Genomic DNA, 12,524 nt, shown 5'->3' on the forward strand with positions numbered 1-12,524 from the left:
ATTCATCCATGGGTTCATCAGACCAGAACAAACCAAAATATAACCAGAATTTCAGGTTTTTCTGGATAAATGGCATCCATCTTGCCTCCCTGCCACACAGATCATGTGTAACCAGTCAGTAGCTACTCAGTTATTAGAGCTCTATTATTTTAGTGTTTTTATTTCACCCCTACATTTCTGGGGGATGGTTCAATCACAGTCACAACAAACTGGGAGATAAGATTCCTGTTTTCTCTCTCAACAGAAAATTGTCAGACTGCATAAATAGATTGAAAGCTGCAATGTGGACAAATAGACAAATTACAAGGCTGAGAAGCTCAGCAGTGGAAAGAGAGAAGTAAAGATGGCTTCCACAGGTAACCTCTCCACAAGGAGAGGAGATCATCACCAGATCAGATGGCTGGTCACTGTTGATTCCTTTCATCATATTGGAAAGTTGTGTGGGAGGAAAAGCTGTAGTACAGAAAGGCAACAAGGATACCTGCAGCCTTGTGAAGCTTTGAAGAGAGATCCCATTCATTCATTATAGCACCACTGCTCACACCATCTACTTTGAACATGAAGCGAACTGAGGACAAATTTATGAGAATGAGAGGAAGGCCTTAGTAGAAAGGAAACAAGAGCAAAGAGTATTTGGGATTTTTTTTATTCATGTGATCCTCCTGATCTTGCACAGTTATTCAAAAAGGAAAACTCCAGAAAAATGTCAGACTCTACCTTTAATGCTTGTTAAAGCAAAACTCATCACAGCGGGACAGTTGAGGGTGCATGCCCCCCCCCCCCCTCCCCAAACCCAGCATTGTTGATGATTATTATTATTCATATTTAGTGGTGGGTTGTATCTGCGGCACATTTTTTGTAGGAGAAAAAGCGTTCCCATTGGTTCTTTTATTGTGCAATTTGACCGGTCGGACTACACACTGTGCTTGACTCGGTCTGCTAGCTAGACACAGGCTACAAGCCACTGGGAAGAATAAAGAAAATAGGCAGCTTTATTATACACACCGGCTCCAACATAACTTGACAGTCAGTCAAAAGAAAAAGAGGGCAAGTAAAAATGGTTGTTCATGCACACGCAGCACTGCAGCTGGGCAGCTATGCAGAGTCGCTGATAGGCATGGATGGCGTTCCAGGGCTGTCAGCTTCTCGTTCATTACTATGGACTACAATAAAGGGATGTATGCACACAGCAGGAGGAGGCATAACTCTGGCTAAAGTTATGAGTAAATCCTGAATGCTGACCCAGAATGGACTGATTGTAACTTAAGTATAATCACTTATAAAAACAAACTGTTAGATATATCATTAGGGTTACATAATAACAATACGAAGCCTTGATTTTTATATTCACCCTGACCCAGCAAGAAATGAGGTGAGGTTTACTGTAATAAGCAGCAGCAGGGTCCTGTGATAGTAGAGGCACTTTCACCTGATATACAGGTGACCTTAAAAGGTCTGGCTATGACACAAAACAATAAAAACCTTTTCTGGGAGCTTCGAAATGGATTTGAATCAAGATGTGTAAATTAGAAGGTGCTTGGTTTGGGGAAAATCAAAGCATTTGTTCATGTAGTACCTAAAATATTTAAAGGTAATTTAGATCACCATATTACTTTTCATACCTGCAGCTGGTCCAGTTCTCTGCTGACAGAAAATGTTTTGTGCAAAAAACTGGGAAAATATAACACGTCTACACAATAAGTTCAAAGTGAACCTCCCTCTGCTTTACCACATTTTCTGTTCTGATTGAAAACATTCAGCTGTTTAAAGGTGCAGTAATAAATAGAAATGAACCATAGCAATTGATCACAAATGCAAAGAACTATCACAGATTAATTAACCCCTTTATTTTTTCGAACAATATGCATAATATGTAATATCATATAAACAACAACAACAAACAATGATGTTCTGTTATATTTTCCACTCCTGCAAATAAGTTTTCTGTGGTTTGTTTCAACTTTGTTTCATTAAAATTAGAAGTTAATCATTAAAATTGGTTAGTTAACAGTCAGAAGTATGCATTTCACAATTTTTGCCCATTATATCCTAGGATCGTTAAATCCTTTATATTGATATCACTATAATTAGTTGCGTCAAATTTCATTGGACTCTGGACCCCTCTTTAGGCCCCCCTAATTCTCCGGTGCCGCCACTGATTAGGATGTTGGACAAAGCAGAAGAAGAAAACATATGTTGAGCCTTAAGAAGCGGCAAAAACTGCAGAAACATTTCTGAGTAACTTTATTAATTTGTTTTTACTAATTTTTTTTATTTTTTATATTAGTTTTATTTTGTTTGTTTCAGGGGATCCAGACCTGCAGAACCTCAGCAACTACAACCCGGAGCGACTTGACAGTGAGTCCACCAGGCAGCAGAACCGCAGACCAGGTTCTGGGTTAAACTGTTCACTTATTCAGCCGCCGCCTACTTTTTCAACAGCGGCACACTGTTTTGTCTTTGCACTTCCGGTAAGCCGCCAATTCACTGGTGTCAGTATCAGAAAATGGAGAAAATGACATGGGAAGAAACTATTACGTCGTTCAAAAGCTTTAAGGTAACGTGTGTTACTCATTAAATGGCAGGACTCTCATGTCTCACTGAAACATGCATTTCTCTGACTTCACACACATTGCATTCTTCACACAATGAATGGTCTGCAGGTGATCTGTTCACAGCGCTGTCCGTTCTCAGCTCAGGTAAATCCTGCCTTCTGTGGAGACGTTTCAGCTTCTTTCTCAGCTTCTGGGCATCTGTAATTCCTTCTGCCGTTATCAGAGCAGCAGGAAAAGCTGGAACAATGCTGAGCAATTTAATAAAACTGTTGAAAGTTAGCCCGGTGATTAACGACCTGCAATACTGTGCAAGGTTTGTTTATCTGAATAAAACGTGACTTTATAATCACTACAATTATGTCAACTAGGTAACATTTCTCTTAATGAGCAGCAGTGTAATCTCAGGTCCCTGTGTTGTGGTTTGCTGTTCACAGTAGTGAAGGTCGGGGCAGTAAGAAGCCAAAGTTTTTTCAGCACACTACTGTGAAAACGCTCATTTTGTGTCTTGTTCTAACAGCTTAAATGCTATCAAATCCAGGCATTTTATTGATTTTAAAAGTTGCCATTTTACTTCACTGTAAGAGAGAGCAGCAACGAAGGCTAGAACTATTAGCAAAGCAGAAAGACTGGTTAACCGGAAGTGGTGCCGGCCATCCTGACTTCCTGAATAAGGTGACTTGGCTTTATTGTGGTCAGTCTGATAATGAAAGGCCTGGGATTTAAACCTACAACCCTCTAGCTGTGCTGACGACCATGTAGGCTCACATAAACCCTCTATAAAGGAAAAGTGTGAATCAGTTATGATTTAATAAGCTGATTGAGTTGTTTCTGGCTCCACCTACAGGAGCTTCATCATCCTGCCCAGTGAGGACTTCCTGATTCATGTTTAACAGAGAATATTCTCCTCTCATCTGTTTCCTTTGATTTTCACGCAGCATTTTGTTTCCAGTGTCTGAGATCAGGGTGGTACTGCTCGGAAACAGTCTTTCTGAGAGGATTGCTGCTGTAAACTTCATCCTGGAGGTGCCGCTGTTCAGCAGAAAGGAGGAACCAGACTATACGCCCGTCAGAGGACTGTTTAATGACCTGGAATTGGTTCTGATCAACACCCCAGATGTTCTGGACCCCAACATGTCTGAAGACAAACTGACAGAGTTCATGGAGAACACTGTGAGACTTTCTACTCCTAGACCTCATGTGTTCCTGCTGGTTCTGCAGCCTGAAGACTTCACTGAAGAACACGACCAGCGGCTCCACAGAGTCCTGAAGCTGTTTGCTGATCGGCCGTTTGATCACGCTCTGGTTCTTCTATCAACGCCCAAAACCAAAGCCTTGCACTTCATGAAGAAGAACAGGCTGCCTCCCTGCTTGAAAGACCTGATCAAAGTGTGTGACTACAGGTTCCCGTGGAGGTAGAACCTGGAGCATCAGCAGCTTTTCACATGCTTGATTCAGCTTTTTAAGAAGAACAATGGAGAACATGTGAAATTTAAAGCAGGAAACCGTTGACCTGTAAAACCTGGAAGAATTTCTTCCTGAAGAAATTTCTCTTGTTTAAATGTATATAAAGGTTTTCCAGATTTTTTGGTCCACATTTGTTCCATTTTTTCATTTTAAATTGAAGGTCACTAAACTTTTAAGTAAAATAACTTTATGGTGTTTAATATTTACTTGTCTATGTTTATTGAATGAGAAATACATCTCAGAATAGATGTATTTGTTTTTTTTTAACAGATTATTAATTTGTACTTACTTTGAAATTTTATTAATGAGTTTAGCTTGCAACTTACTTTTTGAGCAATGTAAATAAAATCAATCTTTTCTGTATTGATTGATTTCTTTTTTTTTCTTGGGATTTTTTGCGGCTCTAGTGGCTCGCTTTTTCTGAAAGTAGGCTGACAGGAAGGGGGGTGGAAGAGGGAGAGAGACATGCGGCAAAGGACCGCGAGTCGGATTCGAACCCGGGTCGATCGCGTTGAGGACTAGGGCCTCCGTATATGGGTCGCGCTACCTGCTGCGCTGCAAGCGCGCCCCTCTTTATTGAGTTTTAAGTAATAAATTAACTCAGTTTTAGTGTCAGACTTGCTTTGTCACAGTTGTGGTTATATGGCTCTTATTTCGGGAAATTTCATTTCAGTACAGCCCATTAAGAGAAAGACAAACACGGGTAGATGGGAGACTGTGGCTGCAGCCAAGCCAGGCACCGCCTTCTTGCAGAGTGGAGAAATGACTGCAAGAAATGCAAGAAAAACCGTCAGCACAAAAGCAAACACACAGAGCAGACACAGTTCAGGTGGTGAGGCACATATGGGATGTATTTATCAGCATGTTTGTGTGTCTCCTGTCACCATCTGCCAGCGACAGTTTTAGATGGTATGTAATTAACAGTTCAGAAGGGCATTGGTTGAGCAGGTGTGGAGCGGGGTAGAGCATCTTGTTTGCATAACATCCGGGATAATTTTAGATAAGCCAACCTCCAGTGCTAGCCATCAGGGTGCTGGATTCCATAACAAATAGATTGATTTGTGTCAGGCTGTCTGTGAAATTTGTGTCAGCCTTCAAGTCTCTGCTGGTCTGTATTCATTGCAAACAGCTGAATTTGTTGGACTTTCTACCATAAATCGAGCCAAAAACGTCCCTGACATCTTTCCAATCCGCCATTCAATTATAACCACAGCCGACATTCGATGCTGTGCAAGCATCGTATCCAGCTTGCGGTTTTGTTCACAAAGCATTTCAGTCTGGGTAATCACAGCTTGGTTTAGCCCCTCACACACTCCCTTACTAAAGCCAGAACTGCCACTGAGATTTTTTCCGAATTTGCCGATATATCAGGTAACTGGACCGCTCCACTAAGCAGAAATCCTTTTATCATAAATATCTATCATGTGTATCTTCCATATCCTCAATGGACAAAACAGACAGACATACCATCCTCCATACAGGATGGTCAAAAGGTTTCCTTTCTAATGAGACCCAGTAGATTTAATCAAGTCTATCCAAGCAGCATTCACTCCTCCTGAAAGAGCGTAGAGCCACAGTGGACAGTCGTCTGCATTGTTGATGGCTTTGCAGCAATCCCTCATACTGAGCATGCATGAAGCAACAGTGGAGAGGAAAACTCCCCTTTAACAGGGAGGAGAACCTCCAACAGAACCAGAACCAGGCTCAGTGTAAACGCTCATCTGCCTCGACCCACTGGAGGTTAGAGGAGACAGAGCAGAGACACAGGAAGAGAGACAAATATATATTTTGTTTAGGGCTGGGCAACAATTAAAATTTTTAATCGCGATTAATCGCATAATTTGCCCGATTAATCATGATTAATCGCATTGTATGCGCAAACTCCAAGAATGAATTCAAAAGTAGTGTAAAGAGCACTTTTATTTTAATGTTCTGCTGCCATATGATCACAAGTGTTGTAACATTTGTAGCACTTATCTTATTTTATACTGGATATTTTCAACCCATCAATTGAATTTTGTGCACTAGTTGATCTTTTCTTCATAAGAGAACAGCAAGCACTGCAGCCAAAATATGGCCTTTTTAGACCTGCTGTATATTAGCCAGTCCCTAAGCTTGATGTATCATGAAACTGTTGACCTTTTGGGTTTTGTGGTTTTTATTTTATTATTACAATTAAATAATAATAATAATAATAATAATAATAGTAATAATAATGTTATGTTCAGTGTTTTTTTCGCTAATCCACGTCTTATATATTTCAATCCTTATGTAATTTTGTCTGTGTTGTGTGCACCTGCCTGTTGCTTTAATCCTATAAATTTCCCCGTTGTGGGATAAAAAAAGGATTAGCTAATGTTATCTTATCTTAAATAACACTTTTTAATATATGTACTGGGTTCTTTCAAGGTCTTAATTACATGTTATGTGTGGGCTCCAGTAACATATGATAGATAATATCTACTTTGAAAGTTAACATGAACTGCTGCTGAAGATGACCACTGATCTACCTGGATGTTCCCTGGAGGACTGAAACGCCTCAGTCAGAGACTTCTGTGGGTCTGTCGGGGCAATGACAGAAGTTTCGTCTCCTCTCTCCGTTTCTGTGGCTCCACGTTTTCATGGTTTTTCACGTGCTTAGATAAATTTGTTGTGTTTCGACTGAAATGAACCGGCTTTTCACAAAACATACAGCTTGATTTCATTTACGGTATTAAAATAAAGCCAAACGGTGCTACTTCCCCTGTTCATGTTTTTCCGCTGCTGCGGTCTCTCTCAGCTGTTTGTGTGTTGAGTTTGTGTGAGAGCTGAGTGGGCGGGCCAGGCTGAGCAAGTTAACGCGTTAACTTGCCCAGCCCTAATTTTGTTTTAAACATAAGCATTGCTAAATTTTTCTTTTACTTTTAAAAACTCATAGTTACAAAACGGAAGTGGTGCAGGGCCTAAAAATTTAACTTTAGGTTGAAAACGGCAGTGTTGTATAAAGTACTGAAATCTCAGAGTCAATTAAAAGTATAAGTACCTCTTCAAAATATGACATTGGTAAAAGTCCAAGTCACTGACTGAAATGTTACTTGAGTAAAAGTCTTAAAGTATCTGAAATGTCTTGTACTTAAGTATGAAAATTACTGTAAAATTAGATGTACTCAAGTAATGTAATAAAACGTATAAGTAAAACAAAGCAAATGCGGTTTTAATGACTTTTTTTTTTTTATTCAATTCAATTCAATTTTATTTATATAGCGCCAAATCATGAAACATGTCATCTCAAGGCACTTTACAAAATCAAGTTTAATCATATTATACAGATTGGGTCAGATTATACAGATTGGTCAAAAATGTCCTATATAAGGAAACCAGTTGATTGCATCAAAATCCCGACAAGCAGCATTCACTCTTAGGGAACCGTAGAGCCACAGGGAGAGTCGTCTGCATTGAACATGGCTTTGCTGCAATCCCTCATACTGAGCAAGCATGAAGCGACAGTGGGAAGAAAAACTCCCCATTAACGGGAAGGCAAACCTCTGGCAGAACCGGGCTCAGTATGAACGGTCATCTGCCTCGACCGACTGGGGTTACAGAAGACAGAACAGAGACACAACAAGAGAGACAAATAAGCACAGAAGCACACATTGATCCAGTAATCTGTTCTACATTAGATGGTAGTAGCGGGTGAGCCGTCTTCTCTGGATGATGTCACAGTTAACAGAACGCCAGACCAGGTGTACCTACTATGAAGAAAAAGAGAGAGAGCAAAAAGTTAAAAGCTGAAATGACGACAGTCATTTCAATGTAATACAATGCAAAACTGGAGAACAGTAGAAATCAGTAAAGTGAGAAAATTAGACCCTGATGTCCTCCAGCAGCCTAGGCCTATCACAGCACAACAATAGAGATAGCTCAGGGTAACACGAGCCACTCTAACTATAAGCTTTGTCAAAAAGGAAAGTTGTAAGATTAGTCTTAAAAGTAGACAGGGTGTCTGCCTCACGGACCAAAACTGGGAGTTTGTTCCACAGGAGAGCAGCCTGATAGCTAAAGGATCTGCCTCCCATTCTACTTTTAGAGACTCTAAGAACCACCAGCAGACCTGCAGTCTGAGAGCGAAGTGATCTGTTAGGAACATACGGGGTAATCAGAGCTCTGATGTATGATGGTGCTTGATTATTAAGGCCTTTATACGTTAGAAGGAGAATTTTAAATTCTATTCTTGATTTAACAGGAAGCCAATGAAGGGAAGCTAAAATTGGAGAAATATGATCCCTCTTGTTGATTTTCATCAGAACTCTTGCCACAGCATTTTGGATCAGCTGAAGACTTCGAACTGCATTTTGTGGACTTCCAGATAGTAAAGAATTACAATAGTCCAGCCTTGAAGTAACAAATGCATGGACTAGTTTTTCAGCATCACCCCTGGACAGAATGTTTCTAATTTTGGCGATATTCCTGAGGTGAAAAAAGGAAACTCTGGAAACCTGTTTAATATGGGATTTAAATGACATGTCTTGGTCGAAAACAACACCAAGATTTTTAACTTTATTACCAGAGGCCAAGTTAATGCCATCCAGATTAAGTGATTGATTAAGAACTTTATTTTTTGAAGACTCTGGCCCAAAGATTACAACTTCTGTCTTGTCAGAATTTAAATGCAGGAAATTTAAAGTAATCCAGCTTTTGATGTCATCAAGACATGACTGCAGTCGAAGTAACTGATTGGATTCATCAGGATTTATGGATAAATATAGCTGAGTGTCATCAGCATAACAGTGGAAATTAATCCCATGCTGTCTGATAATTTTGCCAATCGGAAGCATATATATAGTAAATAGAATTGGTCCAAGGACTGAACCCTGTGGTACTCCACAAGTGACCCTAGAGTTTGAAGAAGATTTATTATTAACATGAACAAACTGGAATCTGTCCGACAGATAAGATTTAAACCAGCCTTATGCTTTTCCCTTAATCCCTACAGTATGCTCAAGTCTTTGTAGGAGAATATTGTGATCAACTGTATCAAATGCAGCAATGAGATCTAACAGGACAAGTATAGACACAAGTCCATTATCTGAGGCCATGAGAATATCATTAGTGACCTTCACCAGAGCTGTTTCAGTGCTATGATGAGCTCTAAAGCCTGACTGAAACTCCTCAAGTAGGTCATTACTTTGTAAATGTTCACATAGTTGATTAGCAACTACTTTCTCAAGAATTTTAGATAAGAAAAGAAGATTAGATATAGGTCTGTAATTTACTAACTCATCTTGATCAAGAGATGGTTTCTTAAGTAAAGGTTTAATAACAGCTACTTTAAAAGCCTGTGGTACATATCCATTTACCAAGGATAGATTAATCATGTCTATTAGATGTTGGTAAACCTTCAAAGTTAAATTCCCTTAAAATAATATAAACAACCAAGTGCAGGAGAGATTTAGACCAAGTTTAGACAGAAAATACAACCTTTTTGTAAGCTTTCAGTTTTCCTTCTTCAAGTAAGGTCAGTGCTATGCACTTTACAATTGTACACAACCAAATGCAGGTAAAGGGGGTGTATACTAAGAACATGGTTAAGTGATAAATTATTATTATTATTGATAGTTAACCCACAGGAAGTGTTAAACTTGCTAATAGATACACCTGCGGTTGCAGGTATCATTTAGTTAAGAAAATTAGGACACCCGGCTCTACTATTAGATCCTTTACCTATACCACAAGGTTAATTTAACCTGCTTTACTACTGAACCACCTTCTTATCCTGTTGGTGGTCATCAGGTGCAATTCTAGGATCTGACCTTTAGGGGTGCTCAGGTCCCAGTGTTGACTGTGATTCCTGGCATGAACAACAGGCTTTCCATTTTTAGTCCAGATGTAAGATTCTTAGAGTTGACAAATTTTTAAGCTAAAACTTGTCAAACAAGCTACAATATAGGCCCATCCAAAAGCAGTGACAAACAGCTGAAATGTTTTCACTGGATAAAACCTTGTGCATTTGTAAAACCTGCATGATGGCAATAGTTAGACTAGCTATATTAATAAAAGTGAGGAATAATTTCCCTAAAGACACAAAACTAGGGTTATGGCACTGATGCACAAGGGTTGCTGTTACTACATTTAATAGTAATTGTCTCTCTTGCTTACAAGATAGAGAAATCTAACAGTTTGTGTGTGTGTGTATATATGTATATATATTAGAACATCATCAGACGCAGAAGAAAAGCAATTTTCCATCTTAGTCTATGGTGAAAATGTTTTATTTCAATTTCTTCCTGATATAAATTTGGTTTAAAGGATTATATCTAGGGCTGGGCAAAAATGAACGATTCACTTTATATACCTCAGCACCTTTTCCTCCTTTTGGCACCTTCTTTTGATTATTGAGCCGATGTGACACCTGAATTTCTCCACTGTGAGATCAAAAAGTCTATCTTATCTTAAAATCTTTAATCAAAATGAATTGCATGATTTACCTGATCATTCACGATTATACGGAAACTCGAATGTTGGAACGGCAGCAAAATTGCAAGCGAACCCACAAAGTGGAATTCATGTTCACAGCAAGGCAGACTTGTAGTCACAAATATTAGTTATAGTCACAAGAATTCGGACTCACAGCTTTCAGTTTTACACTCATATAACAACAATACTAACCCACAATTTTTTTACACACATGTAACAGAAGAATTTTGCGTTTGAACTTAAATGACTTGATATAAATGTATTCATATAAAAATATGAATGTTTTTAATCATACAAACATCTTTTTGACAGCTCCCTTATTCCATAATCGACCAGGGCATTGATGCGTTATTGCCACCTACTGTTCCGGAGTACGTATGAGTCAAACCACTACACTGCAACTAATCCATGCGTTTATCTTTAGTAGAACTGATCACCGCAAAGGTGTTTTCACAGGTCTGCCTAAAACGTGGATCAGACAGCTGTAGCTGCTGCCCGCGTCCTCACTAAGACTAAGAACATAGAGAACATGGACCCGGTTCTGAAGTCCTTCCACTAAGACTAAGAACGTAGAGAACATGGACCCGGTTCTGAAGTCCTCACTAAGACTAAGAACGTAGAGAACATGGACCCGGTTCTGAAGTCCTTCCACTGGCTCCCTGTATCTCAGAGAATATACTTTAAAATCCTTTTGTTAGTCTATAAATCCCTGACTGGCTTAGCACCAGTCAGGGATTTATACACAGGGAATGCCTGTGTATAAATCCACAAATCCAAAAACACAAAAATAATCCTTAGTGAACAATGTTTTTTTTTTAACATAGCGGTGGCGTGTCTTCCTCTCTGCTGAGGCGCTGTGTGTCCGACTCCGCTTTCAGATGTTACACAAACATGTCTGAACATCCATCCATCTGTTTTCTGACTCGCTTAATCCCTCATGGGGTCGCGGGGTTTCTGGTGCCTATGTCCCGATATAAAATAATTGTAGCCGTCCAGTGGTTTCAGGGGCTTTCGTGCTCTCTCGTCTGTACTGGCCTGCCGTGTTTATAAGGCAGCTGTATATGTCGCGGTACGGAACACTTGGCAGCATTTCACAGACTCGCTCCGTCCCTTCAGGCTTTTGCTGTGTGGATCTGGCAATCTGATACCATCAACCATCAACTTACTCTTAAAACGATCTTGTGATACGTTATCTAAAGAAGAAAAATACGTCGAGAACTCGGCAGTTTCCTCTGTTTGTGCCCGCTATGTGTTCGTCCGGCGTGCATGCGCAAAAAACCCGGATGAAAACAATAGCAAGGAACTGGTCTATAGCCAATATAAAATATAAACCGTTCCGCTCCTGTCCAAGAGGTCACGTGATTCGAGTTTTATATATATATATATATATATATATATATATATATATATATATATATATATATATATATATATATATATATACCATTGGATATGCACTCTCATGTAAGACATGAGCCTGTCATATATTATGGGAGTCTCCTGACCAGTCCATGTCTTCTGTCAAGCAAATTGCTAATAAGTTAGTAAATCCCTAGAGATATCCTTTATGAATTTGCATACTGAACTTTGTTTTTTTAAAACTCAGATTAAAAGAAACAGTTCAGATTTAACTTTTCAGACAGGCATTCTGAATCCACGACTGCATCTGTTGAGCTCATGTTGAGAAACAATTCATTAGAACAGCTGAAGCGCTTCGGACACAGATGCCACATGTGCAGAAGAGAACATGTGCACAAATATGTGCTTATTAAACCAAATATAGTCAAAATATGTCTGTTGTCTAGATTTATCCTGTATTTTCTTTAGAATATATAGAAATGCACAGAAATGCACAGAGATAAACCCCACCCTCATTTTTTATCTAAGACACTCTGTCTGAATTATAAAACAGCAACATTTTACATTCAATTATACATTTGACAGATACATTTATTGTGTTTACTCTGCACTGGAAGTAGAATTGTAACTAATACTAACAGCATTTCAAATATTATATTCAAATTTCAACAAATGTGCAATTGGGTTGTAGTT

At 39.2% G+C, this 12,524-nt stretch overlaps 1 protein-coding gene across 1 annotated transcript; it reads left to right on the plus strand.

Annotated features, from left to right (window-relative positions):
• Positions 1-343: 343 nt before the first annotated feature.
• LOC118564757 (GTPase IMAP family member 2-like) lies at positions 344-3,971 on the plus strand. Its single transcript, XM_036143655.1, has 3 exons — positions 344-356; positions 2,308-2,358; positions 3,505-3,971. Exons 1-3 carry the CDS (start codon positions 344-346, stop codon positions 3,969-3,971), a joined length of 531 nt encoding a protein of 176 aa, XP_035999548.1.
• The last annotated feature ends 8,553 nt before the right edge of the window (positions 3,972-12,524 follow it).

This window comes from Fundulus heteroclitus, chromosome 12, assembly GCF_011125445.2.
Source record: "Fundulus heteroclitus isolate FHET01 chromosome 12, MU-UCD_Fhet_4.1, whole genome shotgun sequence".
NCBI classification, from domain to species: Eukaryota; Metazoa; Chordata; class Actinopteri; order Cyprinodontiformes; family Fundulidae; genus Fundulus; species Fundulus heteroclitus.

Coding starts and splice junctions, on each gene's coding strand:
- LOC118564757 (XM_036143655.1), top strand. Junction 2,359..3,504: donor CAACCCGGAGCGACTTGACA/GTGAGTCCACCA, acceptor TTTTGTTTCCAG/TGTCTGAGATCAGGGTGGTA.